The sequence below is a fragment of the Apodemus sylvaticus genome, chromosome 5 (genome assembly GCF_947179515.1).
Source record: "Apodemus sylvaticus chromosome 5, mApoSyl1.1, whole genome shotgun sequence".
Taxonomy (NCBI): domain Eukaryota; kingdom Metazoa; phylum Chordata; class Mammalia; order Rodentia; family Muridae; genus Apodemus; species Apodemus sylvaticus.
In genome coordinates this window covers 123,469,182-123,493,566 of record NC_067476.1, presented here as the reverse complement: position 1 = coordinate 123,493,566, position 24,385 = coordinate 123,469,182, and the positions used below count along the sequence as shown (strand labels likewise).

Here is a 24,385-nt window from a genome sequence, read left to right as displayed (position 1 = left end):
CTATTAATAAGAAAACATGCCCACTATTTTCTTGCCTTTACACACTTTTCTTTTTTAAAGATAAAATCTTTCTATGGTCTCTAATTTGCAATCCTCCTGCCTCTGTCTTCCAAGTGCATACAGGAATATATTATCACATTAAGCTAGATAAATGGCTTAGAGAAGTGCTAAAGAAATTACAAGAGGATTAAAAAACAAACAAAACTGTAGGCTGAAATAGGCTAACTTCAGGTTTGAAAAGTGAGCTCTTCAAGAGGTATAAGGAAAAAATTAAGACTGTTAGACCTGCAGGAGTAGCTTCTTTCAAAGGTTGAAGTACTAGAGCCAAAACCACAGAGACAGGGTAGGGCAAAATGAAAGGCCAGCTTGAATTCCAGGCTAATGAGTCTAGATATTAACTATGGGTGATCTAAGGAACGAAAATAGCTTAAAATAAATCAATATAATGAGCCAGCAGTTGTATGCAGCTCACGTTAGACTGAGAAGATAGGTCAATTGCTATGATACAATGTAACATAGACTGATGGAGTAAGTACCTGAATTGGGTAGACAAGGAGAACAGAACTGATACAAATCCAATCACGTGTGCAATAAACATACAAAAACTAGGAAGGAAAAGTTAGCAGTGAGTCTAATTCCCGAAGCTAGGGGAAATGGAAGTAAATTTTCAAATGGTTTCAGGAATGTTAAGACACACTCATCTGGAAGATCTGCAAGGACAAATGTACACTAGATATTGTAGTAATGTTGGATTTGAGCTCAGCTGTGAATCTAAAATAGAAGGAAATAATCTGAAACCAGCCTCAAAAAGAAGTGTTTTGAAGGTCTGAAAATGATTTTATTCTTCTAGGAGAAAATCGTCTACAGAGAAACAAAAGTAAGGCCAACTGAAAATAGAAATCCCAGCGAGAATCCAGACAGAGAAACATAACAGGAAAGCACACAGGCCAGGGCCACACACACATGGCCGGTGTATTCACAGAAGGCACAACCAAAAAGAAGAGGCCATCACAAAAACTGAGGAAAACATAATGCTCTCTTCCAAAGATCATAGAAAATTTCCTCTTAATTCATACCCTGACATCACAGGCTTTTATGGCATTCTTTTATTTTCTTCTATACAAAGGATACTAGGCTCCATGGACAATCCATGGCAATTATATGTTAGCATTTGTTTACAATGAGCCATTTACTTTTGCTGTATCATTCACTAACAAACAAAAATGAAAAAAATGAATATATAGCTTGAATCAGAAATAATAGTTAAAAGGCTATCATTCACTAGGATGTCTTCATGGGGGAAGGACATAAATTGCTTTCTTTAAAAAAAATTATGTCAGTAGCATAAAAATGAGAATATAGAACTTAATATCCTCACAGAGAAAAGAAGCCTATAGTGCCAGACAGGCAGGACAACTGGACTAATACATTTGAAATTCCTAATTCCCATTCATAACTATAGGCGTTCTACTTATCTAGCAAGCATTCACTCATGTGTCCATTGAATGAATGACTGGCTACAGTGTATGGAGCATTAAGAATGGAAAAGCCACATCGCTGCTTCCCAAGGTACTACTGTCGTTATCTAGGACAAGTTGAAACACCATAAAAAGAGAAAGAAAAATATTACTTATTCAAAGAAGCCTATTTTGCATATCTATCAGATGAAAGCTGGTGCTGGCAAAGAAATATAAGTCCGATACACCTTCCTCTGAAAATTCAGAAGAGGTTCCTTTATTATGAATAAGTAGCCTCATTGATATTTCTTCATTTCTTCTAATCTACCCTGTGTGGTTTAACTAGGTTAACTCTGAGAACCAGTCAGTTTAATCACATCTTAATATAAATTTCTTTAAAAAATATCTGGAGCATTAAAAAGCATAAACTAATATTCTAGTTAAAGTTAAATAGATTTCAGTATCATTTAGAATCCCTGTCTTAGTAACTTTAGTAGAGGAATTGTGGTAATGTGTAAAATATCAAATTTTAGAATTGAAGACTTTAAAAGCTTTCGGGAAAGATGGAGAACCATCTGTCCATGATGACCCTTCTAGAGAGTTACACCAACTGTTGCACATCAAGTCTGAAACTATGCTTTAGACCCTGCCTCTTAGAGGTTGATAATCATCAATTTCACCAATCACATAATACCCAATTTTCAAAAGAAAATGTTTCTGGAAAGCAGGCATTACAAAAAGATACATTTCAACATGAATGGTAATTACATGTGACTCACATAGAAAACAACCTGAAATATTTTTTAAAAATGTAATAATAACTCTGTGAAGAACTGAGTTGGGATTTTGATGGGGATTGCATTGAATCTGTAGATTGCTTTTGGCAAGATGCCCATTTTAACTATATTAATCCTGCCGATCCATGAGCATGGCAGATTTTTCCATTTTCTGAGGTCTTCTTCGATTTCCTTCTTCAGAGAACTGAAGTTCTTGTCATATAGATCTTTCACTTGTTTGGTTAGAGTCACACCAAGATACTTTATATTGTTTGTGGCTATTGTGAAGGGTGTCATTTCCCTAACTTCTTTCTCAGCCTGCTTATCCTTTGAGTATAGGAAGGCAACTGATTTGCTTGAGTTGATTTTATAACCAGCCACTTCAGTTCTTTACAGAGTTAGAAAAAGCAATTCTCAAATTCATCTGGAATAACAAAAAACCCAGGTTAGCTAAAACTATTCTCAACAACAAAAGAAATTCTGGAGGAATCAGTATCCCTGACTTCAAGCAATACTACAGAGCAATAATGTTAAAAACTGCATGGTATTGGCACAGTGACAGACAAGTGGACCAATGGAATAGAATTGAAGATCCAGAAATGAACCCACACACCTATGGTCACTTGATCTTCGACAAAGGAGCCAAAAACATCCAGTGGAAAAAAAGATAGCCTTTTCAACAAATGGTGCTGGTTCAATTGGAGATCAGCATGCAGAAGAATGCGAATTGATCCATTCTTATCTCCATGTACTAAACCTCACTCCAAGTGAATAAAGGACCTCCATGTAAAACCAGACACACTGAAACTAATAGAAAAGAAACTGGGGAAGACCCTAGAGGACATGGGCATGGGGGAAAAGTTCCTGAACAGATCACCAATAGCTTATGCTCTAAGATCAAGAATTGACAAATGGGACCTCATAAAATTACAAAGTTTCTGTAAGGCAAAGGACACTGTTAAAAGGACAAAACAGCAACCATCAAATTGGGAAAGGATATTCACCAACCCTACATCTGACAGAGGGCTAATATCCAAAATATACAAAGAACTCAAGAAGTTAGACCCCAGGGAACCAAATAACCCTATTAAAAATGGGGTACAGATCTAAACAAAGAATTTTCACCTGAAGAAATTTGGATGGCAGAGAGGCACCTTAAGAAGTGCTCAACATCATTAGTCATTAGGGAAATGCAAATCAAAACAACCCTGAGATTTCACCTTACACCAGTCAGAATGGCTAAGGTCAAAAACTCAGGAGACAGCAGGTGTTAGCGAGGATGTGGAGAAAAAGGAACACTCCTCCACTGCTGGTGGGGCTGTAAGATGTTACAACCACTTTGGAAATCAGTCTGGCAGTTCCTCAGAAAACTGGACATGACACTTACGGAGGACCCTGCTATACCTCTCCTGGTCATATACCCAAAGGATTCCCCGGCATGCAATAAAGACACATGTTCCATTATGTTCACAGCAGCCTTATTTATAATAGCCAGAAGCTGGAAAGAACCCAGATGCCCCTCAAAGGAGGAATGGATACAGAAAATGTGGTATATTTACACAATGGAATACTACTCAGCAATTAGAAACAATGAATTCACAAAATTTTTAGGCAAATGGTTTGATCTGGAAAATATCATCCTAAGTGAGGTAAACCAGTCACAAAAGAATACACATGGAATGCAGTCTCTGATAAGTAGATATTAATTAGCCCAGAAGCCCTGAATACCCAAGGCACAAATCACATAACAAATGACTCCCATGAAGAAGTATGGAGAAGGTCCTGATCCTGGAAAGGATTCACCTAGCATTGGAGGGGAATATAAGGACAGAGAAAAAAAAGAGGGAGGTGATTGGAGAATGGATGTAGAGAAGAAGGTTTATGGGACATATGGGGAGGGAGGATCCGGGAAAGGGGAAATCATTTGGAATGTAAACAAAGAATATAGAAAATAAAAATATTTTAAAAAATGTAATAATAAAAATGGACAAGAAATGTAAGTGTTAAAACTTTGCAAGGTGATATTTTTGAATACCTTGAATTAACTAGGCTTGCCCCTGATTATTAAAATTGATTTGGAACAAATAATTTCATTTGTAGGTTATCTATGGACAATGCCACTATAACATACAACAATTTGTTTTTCTTTGTTCGGGGTACAAAGCTAGTAATATAAAATAAATTCAAATATAGGAAATTGCAACAATAATATAAATAAAAATGTCACTGTTCATTAGTTAAGGAATCTTAGTTTGGTAGTGATGGTGGTGGCAGCACATAACTTTAAATTCCAGCATTCAGGAGGCAGAGGCAGACTAATTTCTGAGTTCAAGGACAACCTGGTCTACAGAGCATGTTCCAGGACAGCCAGGGCAACACAGAGAAACCCTGTCTTCAAAAACCAAAAACCTATGTATATAAATAACTTTAAAAAGACATGGCAAGAAAACCAAATAGGTAATCCATTTTCTAAAAATATTTTTGCTTATTTTGAAAAGAAATAAAAATATAGCAAAGATCAAATCTAGCAATGGATTTCATGAAAACTAAAGAAATTCTGACTTATATGTAAAAAATGTAACCATTTATTAAAACAGAATATTCTTAAAAGGTTATTTTATATCAGACACTAACATGGAAGTTATAAATTAGATTGTGAAGTTTAAAATTAGGATACTGAAATTGTTAAAAAAAAATAGGAAACGTTTAAAGGCCTCATACTAATAATAAATGTTATTTTCCTTAATATTAGAAAAGAGCATCATAGATTTTAAAAGATTTTGAAACTAATGAGACAGAAAGGGGTATAAGTAAAATAAAGTGATACAGATTACTCAACAGGCTACAGCACCTCCGGCCTAAAAATTTGTAAAGTCGGGGACACATCCATCTTGAGTGGAGCTTATGTTAAGATGAAAACTGACTTCTTGTTTCCATCAGCCTCTGTGCAGATACCCTAGAGAAAAGAATTCCCGAAAGGGGACAATGTGAGGTTTTAAATTTTACAGTAGTCTATACACCACAGTTTGTATGTCCAATGCCACACCAATAAGAAGGTGTCTATAGTGGTGCACAATTGAAAGGAAAACACATGAAAAGATACAGATGCAAGAGTGAGAAACCTGGCTGGAAAACGGGTACCACAGGGCTGCCTTGTCTGGTCTCTATGAGAAAGGACACATGAAATCTGGCAGAGACTTGATGTGGCAGGGTGTGTGTATGATGGAGGGGGAAATAAGGAGGCTCACCTTCTCAGTGAAGGGGAGAGTGATAGGTAAGGGGTCTCAGTGAGGGGGCACCAGGAGGGGACAGTGCTTGGCATGTAAATTAATTAATTAATAAAAATAAAGTTTTAGAAAAGGAGAGAAACCCTAGGAAACATTTTTAATTGTTGCTCTTTAGGGGGCTGGTGGTCTAGTGCAGCTTCCCAGGCTGCTAGAAGGGCAAAATCTTCAAAAGCACCTGACTCTGGCTAGACAACGGCCTTTCTTCAATCTGAATATTTGAATCATAATTTCAAATACTACATGTATTTTATAGATCACACATTTTTACATTGTATATAGACCTGTGATAGATGTATATACATTTTTTTAAATTGACTGAATCTCACTAGGCTCCTCATTTCACAATACAGTGTTCTTCTAACACACAGTAAGAAATTTTTAACAGTGACTGTCACAAGGCTCCCCAGAGTCTCTATTCACTTCACTCGGTAATGTGTGCTGTAGAGATTAAAAGATGAACTACTCTTAGCTCTCATCTTTAAGATGAGACTCTAGCAGGAGAGAGTATCATGTCCACAAGCAATTATGAGACTCATGAAAAACACTAATATAGGTTCTGCATAGTGCTTCTTAAGAGTACATGGAAATGAGTTGCTGTGAAGACTTCTAGCCCTGGGGAGTTGCACATTTACAGTGAAAAGCAGAGAGAGGGTTTTCCAAGGAAGACTTTAGCCAGCCAGCTGATAAGAACTTAAAAGCTATTACTAAATTTCATTCAGAATCTACTCTGACAGTTTCTATTTTCAAAGCCTATGAAATTTCAAATTGTTGCTAGTATTTTCACAGTATAGAAAGCCCTCATTCTGAAACAAAAGCTGGCTGGTACGCCCATCTGCCATATGGAAAGCAGGATCCATGAAAATGTTTCAAGTCAATACTGATGACATCAGTCCAAAATCAGACACAACCAAGTCATCATCACTGTGGGGATGAAAAAGGGCCATCTATCTTTAAAAGCCTTTTAAATATTTACTAGATCTAACACTACTAAGAAAGAAGGTAGCATTAATTCAAAGGCTTGGAAAACAGCCCTGCTTTTTCCTCTCAATACTTAGGCATTTAAAGTATCTTTAACGCATTTAGAGTTCTTTACAGAGCCGCTGACAAATCATTTCTTCAAACCAGCAAAGTGTTGAAACCAGAATTTAAACAGAGTCAGCAGAGAAAGATAGCAAGGAGGTGGCTTCTTACTTTTCCATTTTACATAAATACATCACTAAGACATTTGGCCTCTCTTTGATATATGAACTGGATTTATTAACAACTAAAACATATTATAATCAAATCCTGGGGAATTTTTTGATGGTACAGAAATTTTTGAAAAATCAAAGACCTATTTTTTTCTGCTTAATATGTTTTTTTTATAATCGCAGAATACACACACACACACACACACACACACACACATATATATGTATGCATGTATGTATGTATGTATATATCTCACATGTTTTCTTGGGGATGGTCTCCTTGATCATTTTCTATTTCACTGTTTTTCAGTTTTGTAAACTCTGAAACCACTTGATGATACATGTGCATGGGTTACTTAGAAATTGACAAACTAATATTAATGACATATGTTTGCACTACTATCTGCATAGTGATCATGTCTGACAGGATTCAGAATGTACTCTTGGAACTGGATGGCCACTAACCCCATACCACCACCAGGACCACGGGATGCAATACTGAGGTACTTTCCATCTAGGACTCTCAGGTGACTTTTCTGCATACTTAAAACACTCTTCGTTACTTGTGCTGAAGTCCTTTGGCCACCTGAAGCCCCCTGGAAGCATTTGGGCCAGCCTTCTTTCTGTGCTCCTGACAGAGTTTTTGTTTCTCACATGAAGACTTTTTTCCCCTTAGTAATCACATCTTCCCACTAATTAAAGGCTTACTAAATCCATCATTTCTCCTCTTACTACTCCTAAATCTTTCTTCTCAGGCATCACCTGATACCAAGAAAAAATTGTGTGCATTATCTGTTTGTTTTTCTAATCATACTTTTAATACTTCATTTAAACTTGATCAGAAAATTAAGAGTTGTCTAACATGTATAATGATATCTGTGCTTTATCTATATACTCATCCATGCTAATTTTAACTAATGATAAAAAGCTATTGTATTAACCTGAAATAGTTATCAATTCAGAATGAAAAATGTAGGCACACAATGGTAAGTATCATTGACCACTGATATTTTCAATAACAGAAATATGAGAGTTAACAAGATTATACACTCACCACTAACAAATTACACAGTCCAGTCTGATTAAAAGTAGTTAATACCAAAGTAAACTTATAGAGAAGAAAAAGGAGAAAAATCACTCAAAGTCAAGCAATTTAATTTATTCAAGGCATTAAGAAGTCTATTGTCAAAGGCAGCAGAACTATTTATATTAACAGGGTGATAAATTATGCTTGATATGCCAGATATTTTTTTCATTTGCTTAAAAAGTTAGAAAGGGAAAAAATAAAGACATGAGGTTTTTGAAAACTACTTTTATTGAGTGTGGGTTAATGTGGCCTTTAACTTGACTGCATTGAGAAGGATCTACAGTAGGAAATTATGCCCTTAGATTAGCTATGAAGGATCACAGAGAGGATCAGCAGAGAGGATCAGCAGGAGTAGGAGGCTTCATCCTGCAATGGGCACCATCCCGGAGGCTGGGACCCAGACAGAACAGAAGTGGGAAGGAAAGTCCCACCACACACCATCTGTCTTTCTGCTTCCTGACCACTGTGAGGCGAGCTACTTCCCTGAGCCATGCCAAGGCTAAAACCTCTGGAGGCAGGAGCCACAGTGAACACCTCCCCCTCTACAGACACACGGCGTACAGTGTGGTTTTCTCTGGTGTCTCGTCATTTATCTAACACAATGAGCCAAAAATGTTTGCTACCTGTAGACACATACATGAACTATGGAGCCTGAATAAATAAACAACTTGAATACTAACATAGGAGAAAACAAAATCAATTAACAGCTTAATTATCAAAGTGTTTCCAAAGGTATGATTGAAGATAGATTAATTTTTATTAAAACTAGCTTTTAAAATAATTATTTTGGGAATAGAGAGATGGCTCAGCAGTTAAGAGCATTGGCTGCTCTTCCAGAGGTTCTGAGTTCAATTCCCAGCAAGCACATGGTTGCTCACAACCATCTGTAATGTGATTTGATGCCCTATACTGGTGTGTCTGAAGATAGCTACAATGTACTCATATACATAAAATAAACAAATATTTTTTAAAAAATAGGTTTTTTTGATTCCCCCTTTGATAATAATTATGAAAGTGCATTAAAATATACATGAATCTAAGTCAGAACATAATACTTATAGAAAGCATAATACTTAGAGAAGTAGCTACAATATAAGGCTCAGGTTCATAGCTAAGTGTATGAAATGGTAGAGTTTTCACTGAGATGGTCCCAGTCTTTAATAATCAAGTCAAATGCAAAAAAGGCTTGAAAACATACGCACTAAAATGTAATCATAATTACTCGTGTTATAAAATTGTTGCTGTCACTATTTCTGCCAAAATTGTTTCTCTGTATTTTCTAATTTCAAATTTTTATTATACGGATTTGTATATTTGGGAGGTTCTGTGGGTACACGCATGAGGTCAGAGGACAACTTTCCAGAGTTAGTTTTTCTCTTCTACGTGAGTTCCAGTGTTCCAACTCATGTTCTCAACCATGGCAGCAAGCACCTTCACCCACACGGCTGCTCCTATATGTCTACGTTTTTCTAATACATATTCATTTTTCTATTTATGTGTTAAGTTGTAATATTTAGTAGGAACTGCATGTAAAATATAGAATGTTCCTATACAGAATTAATTACTTTTAGAAAGAAAATGTAGGAATAATATGCTTTTCTTATGTAAGACAGAGAGGTTTCTGCTACTGTGCACCCTGTGCTAGATTTACATTCACAGCTACTTACCAGTCCCAATCACTGCTTTGGAAATAAATTTTCCATCACCACTGTAATTTCCATACTCATATCTCTCTTTTGATGAATTCATAACTGAGTGAAATCTCCATTGTTTTTCTTTTCTCTCTTGTGCAGCGCTTTTACTAGTAAAGAACTGTTCTCTCCAACAAAAAGGACAAGCTTAACAATACTTTAGCCTAATGACTCCACCTGAGATGACTTTTCCTTCAAAAGAAAGTGTGAAGACAGAAACCCAAACAGAGGTGAAAGCTCAGAAAGAACCAGCCACCAAGGCTGTGGATCTGGGCTGGGGAGAGGGGACGTCTGGGGAGAGAGAACATGAAGTTGTTCTTCCTGGTGGTACTTTGGTGTTCCCTTTAGTTAGAGTGGAAAGGGAATTCCCAGGGAAGCAGGCCACACTGAGCTGCTCTGTGTAACACTCACTGTGAAAAGTATAGTTTCCTCTGACTACTGGGTAAGATTTTTAAGGCAGAGTTTGGTTTTTACCCACTAAATGTAGGCAAAAGAGCCCAGGAAGAAAGTTCACATGACAATATCCACCCAACTTCCTGACTCAAACTCTTTAGTAAGAAACAGTGTGTGTGTGTGTGTGTGTGTGTGTGTGTGTGTGTTCCTGACTAAAACTCTATGGTAAGAACCAGTGTGTGTTTGTTCCTGATTCAACTCTCTGGTAAGAACCAGTGTGTGTGTGTGTGTGTGTGTGTGTGTGTGTGTGTGTGTGTGTGAGAGAGAGAGAGAGAGAGAGAGAGAGAGAGAGAGAGAGAGAGAGAGAGGGAGAGCATGTATGTCTGTGTGTGTGTGTGCGTCTGTATATTTGCACATGTGTCTTGGTGCCCAAAGATACCAGAACAAGATGTAAGATCCCTTGGAGCTGTAGTTTCAGGCAGATGATTGTGAACTACCCAACAAGGATGCTGGAAACCAAGGGTCCTCTGTAAGAAAACCAACCCTCTTAACTTTGAGCTATCTCTGCAGACCCGGGAACCCATTTTTAAACACAATACTTTTAAATGTAATGCAACAGCAGTAATATTCTTTATTTTAAAAAATATCTAGATGAAGAGTTGCCTATCATGAACAAGATCCAGGCTTCACACCGAGAGACTGTGTCTCCTAGAAATTACAGGGAAGATACAATAATAATACTTCAATAATATGGCTGCCTGAACAATATAAAAACAGTGATAATATCAACAGATATGATACAAAATAGGAAAATCTGAGTCCCACTCCTAGATAAAGAACTAAAGGCACTAAGGGCAACGAACAGCTGAGGGAAAGACAGTTTCTCCCAGGGATGAACCCCTAACATTATCCACAACCAAGTTGATCAGCACTGAAATCATATACACCCAAGCCACTAAATGAACTCAACAAGTTTTATTTATATATTTATTCATGCATATTTATGTATATGTAACAATAATGGAGAATATAAACGTGATCAATTTGAGATGGAGTGGGAAGGAACATAGGAATGGTTAGAGACGGAAGGGGAAGTAAGATAATTATATTTTCACTTTAATTTTTCAAATAAATAATTTTTACAAATCCCGGCCTCAGTTCTCAGTTGTTAACTCATGGTTGGTGAGGAATAAGGAGTGAAATCGGAGTGTGCAGAGGAGCAGAGCGAGGAAGAGGCTACTGGAGAGAAGTGGGAGGAGAGGAAACAAGAGGATGAGGGGACTGAGCATAGAGATGGGAGAACTTTAGCTGTTGGTTGGTCAGAGATGAGCTTTATATGCACAAGATGTTCATTCATAATCTAGAAATAAAATATAAAAATATAGTATTTTATCAGACTTTAAATCTGATATTTATATAGAAAACTATCAAATTTCAATTTTCTTCTCCTTCAAATGTAAAAATAGACACATGAACAGAAGAAAAACTAAAACTTTATACTGACTCATTTACTTAAAATTGGTCACTTCAGTGCAAAACTACACCAAGAACAACAACCAGCCGCACATAATCTTCCCTCAGAGTGCTTTTGTACCTGGAATAAAATAAATAAGTAAAATAAATAAAAGCATAGAAAAATCATTTCAGCAGAATACAGAGAATAATAAATACCAAACAGTAAAACAAAACCTAAGTTTTTTCTGCCCCTCTAAACTGAAGTTTCTCTATAAAATCTATTCCCAGACACATTCAAATGAAATTCAGACAATACAAAGGTAAATCTTTCTGCTTATATGAAAACCTTTTTCACCATAGGTGAGTGGCCTAACTGAAAAGAGGTCTCGCACAGTGAGCAGTGTGCTCTCCAAACACTGATTTCGAGGGACTACATGACACTGCACCATCCTTGACTCAATGAAAACTGCCAAGGATTGATGACAGCATATAAGAAAGCCCATAGGAGAAGGCCAACCTGTTCAAACTATTTGCTGAGCAAAAAACATCAAAAAAAGACATGATTAGACAAAATCTTACAAATAATTATATTAAGTAATGGGCTACTTGGAATCCAATCAAGAAGTCAGAAAATAATTCAGACCAAAGACAATTTTTTTCATCAGCTTAAATGGCACTATTGTTATTTATTTTTTTTTTTTTTGGTATTTCAAATCAACAAATTTAAATATAACCAATCTTTTTGAAACAGTCATATGGAAATCAACTACCACAGAAGCTCCCTAAGTTACACATGCATAAATACACACACACACACACACACACACACACACACAAAACCCACCAAAATTGTATTACAGAGCATCAGTGCACCTAACTATATACTACAAGATGAATATAAACTGTCCAGTGGCAGGAATGGGTTATATCTTTTGGAGTTAGGGCACTTGAAGTCCTATAGACCCTGTCCACCTCAAACATTCCAGGCTGTGGCAATTGCTTTGGTTATCCCTGGATCCTGACAGAAAGACCCCACTGTTGAAGATAACACATACTGGATCACAGTGAAAGCGAGATGGTATGGACCTGGAAGCGTCATCCCTTCTGACAAGTTTTCATGGTGCTTGAAGATATTGCACAGGTAACCAGATTAGAAAAAATAATCATTAGTCATTCAGATCCCTGAACTCTAAAAGCTACAAAAATGACTGACCCAGAAAGATGGGCCAACTGATTTAATAATGAGAAGACTACCACCGGAATAACTACCCATTTTCTGGTTGTATTTAAGTCATGCTTAAATACATGACTTAAAACAAAACTGGCACTTCTATGTGGTCAGGAGCCTATGTCCAGACAGGTTACACACCTTAGGGAAGAGCCTATGACTATTAATCTACTAAATAGACAAAGTAGTATTCCACTCCTAATAATATAATTATATCCATAGATTGGTGCAGTGGTACACATGAACTCAGAGTGGTTGTGACAGCAAACACAAAAACCTGTGCAAGACAACACAAAAGCAAATGTCAGCTGGGAGAGGAGTTACTCACACAGCACCACCCCAGCCATAAAGCTACTGCGGACTGCTGGGAGAAGAAAATAACAGTTTTCTCTAAGAGCGTAGGCCCTGGGAACGTTGACCACACTCCAGGGGAAGACCACACATCCGAGCATAAATTGGACTTAGGTTAAAAAGAAAAAAAGTAAAAAGTGGGAACACAAGGTTAGATGGTTGGGAGGAGGTCTGGATCGAGGAAGAGGAATGTGATCAAAACATGCACAAAGCTCGCGAAGAGCTGGTATGTTTACAAGAAGATGCACAACTAGTTTGTTAGATAACACAGACATGCTCCCCAGATGCTCATGCATCAATGCCTTTCAAAGTAATTTACCCAGCATCCCAGGAGAGCACAAAACTCCACTTGCTAAATTATATGTTCCTCTATGCTCTCATTCAAGCATTCATATAAACATATCAACGTTTGATGTCAGACATGGTACTGCTAATACTTAGAGGCCATGTGGACAAACAAGAAGAAAATTGGCAGTAAGATTCCAAATGTGATTCTTGGGAACAATGATATAATATAGAATCCAAATGTCAAAAACTTCTAAAACTTTTAACTTATCCAAAAAGTTCAATTTAAACTATATTATTATCATCTTAGTTCTAATATCTGGAAGCAATAAAACTTAACTAATCTCAGATTCAGTTTTTCTTACACCTATAAAATTTGTATACATTATAAGAAATGATGAAAAATTGCTACCAACAGGACACTCAAAAAACCTGGAAGCTCAACTAATGTGAAAAGAATCACTTTTCAGTGTACATAGTAGTCACTCTATAAAAATATTAGCGCACTCATGTAATATTTCCATTAAAATGAAATTAGCATAAGGCTTTTTAAAATGGGCTTAATAAAAAGAATAAGGCAAACCCTAAATGCTCAAGGTCTAATTTTATTTAAGTCTGAAGATCCACACATTCAATGATAAGAAGTTTCCCTGCTGAGCCGGGCAGTGGTGGCACACCCCTTTAATCCCAGCACTTGGGAGGCAGAGGCAGGTGAATTTCTGAGTTTGAGGCTAGCCTGGTCTACAGAGTGAGTTCCAGGACAGCCAGGGCTACACAGAGAAACCCTGTCTCGAAAAACCAAAATAAAAAAACAAACCACAAGAAACAAGAAGCAGTTCCCCTGAGGCACAAGGTTAATGCACTTGGTGGAAGCAGGAGGGTAGGCTCTTCCTGCCTCTGCCCCCACCCCGCCCCCTGCCTCTGCATAAGCCCCGCCAGCCCCATCTCTGCGCTGAGTGAACTTCATTGTTCCTTGCTTCGCTCACATTTTATAAAGCACAGCCAGAAGAGGTACCATACTCCTTTAAGCCAAGCAGCTTGCAGTAATATGCAGCCAACTATAGCTATAAATGAAACACAACCTTAAGCAGAATTAAATCTAACAGAATTTAAACATTATGGAAGTGTTTTGAGATTTTAGTTTTATTTTATGTCGTGGTTTGAGTGAGGAGAGTGGCCCCATAGGTTCATATGTTTGGCTCCCAGTGAAACTATTTAGAAAGGATTAAGACGTGTGATCCTTTTGGAAGAAGTGTATCACTGAGGGTGGGCTTTGAGGTTTCAAAAGCCCACACAAACCCATCTCATCTCATCTCATCTGGTCCTGTCTCTCCCTCTCCCTCTCCCTCTCCCCTCTTTTCTTCTATCTTCTCTCCTCCCTCCCTCCGTCTCTTCCTTCCTCTCTCTGCATGGACCAGATGTGAGCTCTCAGCTACTGTTCTAACATCTAGCACCATGCCTGTGTGCCTGCAGTCATGCTCCTGGCCACAAATGTTTGTGGACTAACCCTCTGAAACTGTAAGCAAGACTCCAATTAAATGCTTCATTCTATATAAATTGTCTTAGTCATGGTGTCTCTTCATAGCATTAAAACATTAACTAAGACATATTGTTTCATTTTGTAGCTTGACAGCATGGCTCTCAGGAATGAACTTCATAGATGATAGTATCACATTACAACATCATACAAAATAAATGTATGTAGGTTTGTATGCATGAATGCTTCCATTGTGCGTCCATATCTAGCTTGCTGTATTATTATCTTCCAGGCCGTCAGTTGAACTGGAACTATCAGAACTTATATGTGAATGTGGTGACTTGGCATGAGAATTGCAGAGATTATCAATAACACTATATAGCCTGCCACTTTAAAGAGCAGGTGTTCAAATGTCATTTAGGAGACAATTTGATTATTAAGGGTATCTCCACACCCTGGCTCTGCATCACCCATGACACTATACAACTAGGCCTGTTTCCTACTGAATCTTCAGCTCAGATGCAGATGGGCCTTGACCTCACTTTCTGTTTTCAATTGAATTTTATAATAAAAGTAACTATAGTTTCTTATCAATTATTACTTTTAAGTCCTAGTATTGATTCTATATAAGAGAATAGTCTAGAGAAAAAACAGGGATGAAGTTAAACTGTTCAAGGTGACTAGGCAGATGATACCTTTTGTGCTGATGCAACCAGGCTCTCTGCGTAATTTATAGAAAATCTGTACGTGCTTTTAAAGAGTATAATTTGAAGTCATTAAATGTGAAAACTTCATGCCAAATTCGAGTATACCAAGCATTGTGTTATATGAACAATTTTTTAAAAAACTGTCTTCTCAAAAATGATTTTGTTAAAATTACAATCCTATTGTAAAACACTTGTTATGTAGTAGCATATTTAATTGCAAAAATCATCAAAGCCATTTATTATGGTAATTTTATTAAGCGACACATGGGGAACATAACAGATATGATATGCCCTGAAAAAAAAGCAGGAGAGATTTTTATAAACTCAGTTTATCTCACCAGACTTGAGCCATAAATTAAATAAACTGGGAAAAAACATCTATAGAAAAAAGTCAGGGAGCAGACATGCTAATCAAGTGTGTACTTTGGCAATGGAGGTTAGCAGGGATGATATAAACCCAGGGCAGCTGCCACTGCTGTTGGAGGTGTTGATGATGAATACAATGTTACTGGAGAACTGGCTTCTTCATTCCATAAAGAGATAAAACTCAATCTCAAGGTTTGGCTGAACCACTAAAGCATATATTTAAGTAAAGGCCAAATGTTTAAAGAACTTTATGAGTTGAGGCATATTAACAAGTCATTTACTCTATCAAAACCAAAATTTGTGGCAGAACCTGAGGGTGAAAACAGTGTAACAGACTTAAGACTTAGTGGATTTAAGGACTTGTTTAATGAGTTGCATGTCTTCAGAGTGAAAAACCAACTTATTGATACAATGTTTCAAATGGTAACAGAACTCCAAACCATAGGTATTCCAAGTGGAACACAAACTAAGGCAAAAAACTATATGCATTTCAACATGTTTGCTAAAATAATGTGGAGCTTTGCTTTTGAAGTTAAAAGGGGGAGGGGGGTTGAAATCAGGCTCCAAATTTTTCAGAAAATTGATCCATATTTTGGTGTATGTATGACTCTTACTTTCAATAAACACAAACTTGTTATCTGCACAAGAGTGCATGTTGTGGCACTCTTGCTGAGGGCAGAAGATAACTCAGAGGGGTCAGATCTCAGCTCTCTCCTTTGCCATGTGGGGTCCAGGGATGAAACTCGGGGCTTAAGGGTTGGTAGTAAACAGTTTTGACATCCTGGCCCATCTTACTGGATCAAAATATTGTACTGGTAAATTTGCTTTCACCTTGAAGATACATTTTTATCACATTCAAACAAGTGGCTAAATCTTAATGTATTTATTCATGATTATTGTGGGAGATGAGCTCATGTACAGATCAGAAGACAACTTGGTAAAGTAGAATCCTGACACTTTGCTAGCCCCAATTTCCAAATGGAATTCATAAAACTATAATCTTCAACAACAACAACAAAATGAACATCACTTCTTATTACACCTTTACAGGTCCTACCTTCCAAACACAAAAACACTTCTCTGGTAGAAGGTATCATGAAACTACACACATTTACAATAAATCTCTCAGAAGTCCAAACTTTTCATGAGAATTCTAACAGAGAATTTATATTTGAGAAAGCACAATGGAAATACTCTATGTAGTTTTTAAATTACGAATTTGGTAAATATTAAATACTACAAAAATTAATTTTCAAAATGTAAAAACGAGTTAAAATTCACCATGGATTTCTAAGTATCCATGTTATCAAACTCTGTTACCTGGGAATCTATTGATAAGAAAACTTTAGAAACTGGTTATTTCTTAAATTCTCTAGTATACATCTTTAACCTACTGTTAATAATTGTACATACAGTAAACACAAGTAAACAAGTCAATTTTTCCTCAAAGATTTATCTTTCAACATCTATGTGAAATGAACACAGAAATTAACAGTGTTTTTGAAAACCAACTCTGAACTGGGTCATAAGCAAAACCTGAGTATGACATCAACTAATGTTTACTTGTATCTAATACAATGTGGAAGGGAACCAAAGGAAGATAGAGAACACTACAGCCAAGAAACAAGGCAAAGACTTAAGACAAACTGCTTTCTCTTTAGTGAAAATAAAGCTGTAGAAACCCAGCTGCAAGCTGAGACACAGGACGACTAACCACATGAGCCCTATGAGAACCGTGTGGAAGTGAGAAGTAGTCTGCAGGCAAAAGTGAGACCGTCCCGTGGGCAGTGCTCCCATACTTCTGTGTCACGGAAGCTGTGCTCACACAAAGAACACACCGGTGTGATTGTCTCTCCCTGCTCTCAACCGTCTTCATCAACAAAACATGTAGGCTGTTTCTAAAGGACCCTGAACAAATAGGAAATGTTTTCTAGTGTAAAAATATAAAACTCTGGCTACCTAACAATATTATAGGACTGGAATACAGTGCAGTGGCAAACCACTTGCCTAGTGCATATGAAGTTCTCATCCACAGCATTACAAAAATACAAAACTTAATGTATTTAACTACTAAGTCAATTATTTGGTCCATGGCCCCGCCATGATCTCTATGAAGATGATCCTAGCCCAGGACCCTGCCTTCTTACACCCAGTGCCTAATCCCAGTACCAAACAAGGGAAAGGATGGGAGCTGAGGGGATAAAAGTGAATGAAGGCGCAGTAAAATATAAAAACAAGTGAACAAAAGAAAACAAAACAAAAAAAAAAAAAAAAAAAAAAAAAAAACAGGTCAAAAGAAAGACTGGGCCAAAAGACTAAGAAAATGCTTAGTGGCCAGACATCTAATCCCAATTAAGATGTTAAAATTCAGTAAGTACTTTTATTAAAAATGTAACTTATGTAAAGCAGTAATGTCAGTCCAGGCTTTAAGAAAATGGGAAAATTATATAATATATCATTTGCAATACCTGTATCTTCACACAACAATTATTTTGATTTTAATTATTATTTGAAGATTTAAAAAGTCTGTTTATTAACAAAAATGACAGGAAGTAACCATCACTTTTCCTTAATATCTCTTAATATGAAAATTAATATTACCAACATATCCTAATCAATTGAAATTCAAAAATAAGAAGAATTAGAAATTTGTTGGATGCTCTCCAGTGGTATCTCTAATTTGGTAATTGGAGAGATATGTCCAATATTGTACAACCCATATACATTTTCTGCTTGTTTGTATGTGACAGTGTCTTGCTGTGTATCACATAAAGGTCTTGAAATCATGCTTTTCCTATCTCAGCCTCTCTATTAGTAGGATTGTTTATTTGATATTTTTACACTATACTATGGTTTTCAGAACAGTTTCCATATTTCAAAATTATTTATACAGACAAAATAAATGTAGACAATTAATATGGGAGGTGGCTTGTAAGAGAACAAAGAGTGAGAATGAATGTTTTGCTTGGTATTATAATTATGGTATCAATTTTGAAAAATATGACCTTATAAGTTATTCCTTTTCTGAGATGAATGCTTTTCAAAATCATCACAGCAAATGAACCAGAATCTTACCCTCACCTAATGTCTGTGCCACCATCCAAGCAGAACCATGGTTCATTGAATCAGTTGATGAATGACTTCATGGAGAGACCATCTTTATACACACACCATTTCTTAAATGAATGTAACCTGTTCCCTGTGGACTGAGAATGATGACAATCACACAAGTCAAATAACTTTAACCATAGCAGGAAATCTGTATCCAAATAATTGTGCCTACAATTCATTCCTTTATGCAATAGAACTGCCAACTCAGCTTAGCTACTATGGAGGTAAAATGTAATGTGAGGGACATTGAAGTATAGCTTTATTACAATGAACTCCAATGTCTAAAAATTGTTCTTATTTTGGGTTTCTACCACAGTAAGAGCCAAGATTTAAAGCTCTACTAAAAACAAACAAACAAAAAGACTTTATCTTTTTATGTTCATTTAATAACATGTTCATTATTTTTATGATTGGTATAAAAATATATATTGTGCTGAACATAATAAAATTAAAAATTAAAAAGTCTGTCTATACATATATATCCCAATTACTTAAGGCATTCATAAATTGCCATGCTTATTAAAAAAAGCAATTTTAGTTAATGTCATTCTTAAATACATATCCATTTAATCAAGCACTAGGATTTTTTCTAAAACACCCTTAAAAATATGAGTTTCTAGAAATGAAAGATACAAAAAACAAAGTTTAGATTCAGTGAGAAGGGGATGTTGTGCAGTGTAAACTCCATCCATTTTCTTATCCACATATTTTTTCAAGACTGACACTTTATCTTGTTTATAAGATAGTTTCAATTACATATTTAATTCTAGACAAATATACTTCATTTGCTAACTTTTCCAGAAAAATAATTTTAGACATGCAAAAAATCTTAAGTCAGTGTGACTATGGAAATGGCTTATTTCACAGTGGACTCAACTGAGGCTTCACATCTTAAATGTGCATGAACGTAGATACTATTCAGTGATCATATTAAGGGGAGGGGGAAGGTAAAAAAATGTTTTTACCAAACTGGAATTTCTCACATTGATTTTTTTTTCTTCACACAAGTGGTCATTGAACACAAATTCCACACATATTAGACACTGTAAAAATGTTCACATTAATCAAAATTATCACAGTGTTGTAAAATGTCAGCCCCACTTAAGAATCCTGCTAGTCGGTGATTTCACTATTTTATCAAGCATGTGAAATGCTATCTTCAAACTGAATGTTGCTTCTAGGTGGCTACACAAACTCTGCTTGCTTAAAGACAGGATTATCAGGAAATAGGAGTCTCTTTGACAAAGTAATGTAAAGCATTTCCCAGAATATCTCCCAGAACAGTCCAGACTCTTGATAAATCCCTCTAACAGTGTGAAAACAAGCACCCTTTCAAGGAAAACTACCTAGTAATTAATATACTGAAAATGTACAAGACCAGCTCCTAAAGACAAGGTTACACCGCCATGAGAACAGCACGATTCCCACGAGTTGCTGTGCAAGCTTCTCCTTCATCAAATTCACAGTCTAGTTCCTTTCATAGGATGTAGGGATTCAAACAAATAGAGAGGAAGGAAGGAAGGAAGGAAGAAAGGAAGGAAGGAAGGAAGGAAGGAAGGAAGGAAGGAAGGAAGGAAGGAAGGAAGGAAGGAAGGAAGGAAGGGAGTTGTACTAAAGTATTATATAATGCTGTATTACTCTCCCAGAGGTATGTATGCTAAATGTACCCACCCTAAGGATTGCTCAATTTATGCTTTTATAAACCTTACTATAAAGACATTCTGAGTATTATTCTAACCCACAAGTGAATATAAAATGGACCTGTGAAATAAGAATTTCATTTACTATTTATACATAACAATAAACTTTTGTTATAGAATTTTTCCTATTTTATAAAGCCATCTACTAAGTACACAAGCATTTTAATGAAGCTCTGATCAATTCCAAATTTATCATGAATTTAGCAGGTAAAAGATGCAAGTTCTAGAAGTAGCAGCAGTTGCCAACATCATATTATGTCACTGGCATCAGACTTTTTAAGCCATCAGTTTTCTTAGTAAGATAACGAGTGTGGCTGATGCTGCATAATGGAATACGGCAGAGCTCTTTCAGAAACACTGACGCATGCTACAGCCATTGCGAGGTAAGACACACCAGTGCCCTCCTTCACAGGAGGATGCCAGTGAGCGAGCATAGACGGGTGGTAGAACTGAAAGAAAATGACTTGGGGGTCGCCAGCAGTTGCCCAGGTGATAAGAAAGCTCTAAACTGAAAAAGCTGTGGTCGACGAAGCTAAGCAGCAGCAGCAGAGACATGGAGAGATCCCAGCCAGCTTCAAGCACCTGCAGTAAGTTCTGATGGGTGGAATCACAGCACACCCTGGTGACAAAAACACGCTACCTCTGACTGGCCTGAAGCTCCGCCAAACGCAAAGCTGAGCAGGCTGCACAAGTCTTCTCCCAATATCCGGAGAGGAAACAAGACAGTGAGCAGGTCAACCAAAGCAAGCCTGGGACACAACCGCGACGCTCTGAAGCCAGCCAGCCGTTCTTCCCAGCAGCATGGTCTTGGGGAAACCCTTAGGTTGTTTGTAACTCAATTTCATACTTAAAAAAAATTAAAAATTAAGTCCTCACTTTATGAAGTTTCTTTAAGAATCAGAGAAAATACTTGAAACATGCTTGGTACAGAGCCTAGTAAACAGAAAGAACTATACAGACTCACTATGCAAATGGATGGATGAGGCTAATGTAAAGATAGGATTAGGCTAAAAGGAAGTCTTTCTATGTAAAATGAATAATGTTCAAAAATATTCTGTTTAGGACATAGTATGTTTAGCATACTCTTTATATACAAAAACTGAAACCCCTTTCAGTTTTCATAACAAAATTTTCTCCTTTTACAAACAAGACCAAATACTGAGCCCCCCAAAAAAACTACGAAGTGCAGCTCAGCAGCAGAGAGCATTTCTAACTTTGTGAGGAGGAGAGGGAGAGAGAAAGGTGAGGGAGAAGAAAGTGTGCAGTGGTGCAGCCAAGACTTAGACCCAGATCTCACCAACCCCAGACTGAGTGAGTTACAGACACTGACTTTACTCCTCTGGGCTTGTTTATGATGAGGCAACATCTCCTTTAGACAAGGCTGCCCTCCAATTTGCCGAAGATGTAGCTAAGGATAACCTTGAAGCTCAGTCCTCCTGACCCTACCTCCTAAGTGCTGGATTTATAGACCTTAGACACATGCTTGATTTATACAGAGCTGGGTTCAAATATGAAAACTTCCTAAATGCTAGACAAGAGCTCCTCCTAATTAAGCTGCATCCCCAGGCTCTGTTCCTATTTCATGGTTGAGAAACCTGAAGTATCTCAGTTAAAGGCCTGGCCAAGGCTCATGGGTTAATAGGGAAGTAAATTATCTATTGTACTGGGAAAATACTATATTTCTCTGTCCCATACAACTCAATAGATGTAAAATTCCACTGTCAGTGGGAATCATCTCTGGAATCACAGTCTTTTAATTAGAAAAAACAAAACACCTCCCTACCCACAACACTCCCAGAATACTAACTAAGCTAAGGAAAAGCACTAAGCACTCTTCTTTCTGTGATAGAAAACAAAAAGGTCAGATGTCCACCCAAGGAAAGCACACCAAAGTTTCTTTGTTTCCCCAACACAGAAGGGAAGGTGAATGAGAAGTTCCAGATCAACCCAGGAGCCCACTAGCTACCTATCCTGGCTAAGGCTGCTGGTGACTGATGAAAAGAACTTTGTAATGGTGCATTCCACTTGGCCGTGCCCAGGCTGGAAAGGAAAGAAGAGGCAGGCAGCTCCCCATCCAAGGTTTGTCTAGAAGTTATCTCTTATCAACTGGAACAAAGGTCTTGCAGGTACTATATAACCTCCCTCTGCAGCATAAAAGCAGATATTTTACACCAACAGTGAAAATATGAAGGAATACTGAAAATACAAGAACTATCACAAGGCACATTAACAACTCTAGTTTAGGGCCTCAGCACTGTGCAAAAAATGAATGTGCTTCTTTCCAGATGAACTGAATATCTAGATTAAATTCTATGCTAAGCCAAAAGAAAAACATTATTTTTGGGTCTGCTTTATGACTATATTTTCAAGCATTTGCTTACACAACTCATAAAACAAAAATGCTTATTTAAATTTCACAGGCTTCCATTTTAACTTCTTTTATAGATATTGAAATGTAAACAATTATTTTTCCTCTATTACTTTACTCCTCTGGGCTTGTTCATGATGAGGCAACATCTCCTTTAGAAAAGGCTGCCCTCCAATTTGCCGAAGATGTAGCTAAGGATAACCTTGAAGCTCAGTCCTCCTGACCCTACCTCCTAAGTGCTAGATTTATAGACCTTAGACACATGCTTGATTTATACAGAGCTGGGTTCAAAAATGAAAACTTCCTGAATGCATGTCCAAGACAAAGCATATTCCTCTATTACAAAATGCTTTTTTTTCCACTTTGTAGATTTGATTGTATACATGATAGAATCCCTAAATAATACAGCCTTAGACTATATAACAGTATTAACATAGTAACTATCAATAGGACAAAGACACAAAGTAATAATTAACAACCACATCATGCCATCCTAAGATTTTTTTCATTTCCATATAAAACATACTTAAGTATGAACATTGTATAACAGCCATAGACTTTTTAGTTCCTATTTCCCAGAAGGTTCATAAAATTATTGCTCACAGTAATCAATTTTGAAATAATAATTTAACTTTGATTACATACAGAAGTTCTACAGTTTCACTGAGTAGATTCACAGATTGGGCCTGCTCTACGTTTTTCTTATGTTATATGGAAATGCAGTTTTCAGACTAGCCAAGAATGATTTTTTTTATAAACTAACAGCTTTGACCAGAGTTTTTCCACCAAGAGTGTAAGTGCCAAGAAAGAATGACTCTACACATCTTGTTTATGCAAGTGAGTAACCGCCATCTGCCAGCACTCTGCCGGCACAAACTGATCACTTATGTATGCCAACAAAGGATGACACTGGAATATACACCAAATCACGTAATAGACAGATGTATGAGCCTATCAATCAGACTAGATGAAGTGCCCTCACCTAGATTTATAAAAGAAGGATGCTAAGACCAAATGATACTGTTCCTAGTGAGATGTTGTCTTAGTTAATATTGCTGTGATATTATACCATCACCAGCGGAACTCTTAGAAGGGTAGATTTATTTAGTTAACAGTTTCGGAGGGATAGCAGTGCATTATGGTAGGTATATATGGCATCAAGCTCAAGAAGACATGGAGACAGAAACAATTGAGAGCTCACATCTCATGCTACAAGGAGGAAGCAAACTCAAAATGGCACATTTTTAAGTTCTCAAAACTCACCCCTATGACATCCTTCCTCCATCAAGGCCATACCTCCTATGCCTGCCCAAACAGGCCCAGCAACTGGAAACAAAGTATTCCAATGCCCAAGAATATGGGTGGCATCTCATTCAGCTGTGACTATACGTTTACTCACCCCAGATAGGGAATGACAGAGCAGAGATATAACTGAAGTCCAAACTGATGAAACCAA

At 37.0% G+C, this 24,385-nt stretch overlaps 1 protein-coding gene across 12 annotated transcripts in view; it reads right to left on the bottom strand.

Annotated features, from left to right (window-relative positions):
• The window catches only part of Macrod2 (mono-ADP ribosylhydrolase 2), a 2,114,706-nt gene that overhangs the window by 1,995,706 nt on the left and 94,615 nt on the right, over positions 1 to 24,385 (bottom strand). The window contains exon 4 of one of the 12 annotated variants that reach the window (XM_052183766.1): positions 10,887 to 11,475. The exons of the other annotated variants lie outside the window; for them this stretch is intronic. Coding sequence (XP_052039726.1) covers positions 11,459 to 11,475 — 17 coding nt within the window. The 3' untranslated portion in view covers positions 10,887 to 11,458. Of the gene's footprint in view, positions 1 to 10,886; positions 11,476 to 24,385 lie in introns of those variants that run through there. 12 annotated transcript variants of the gene reach the window in all.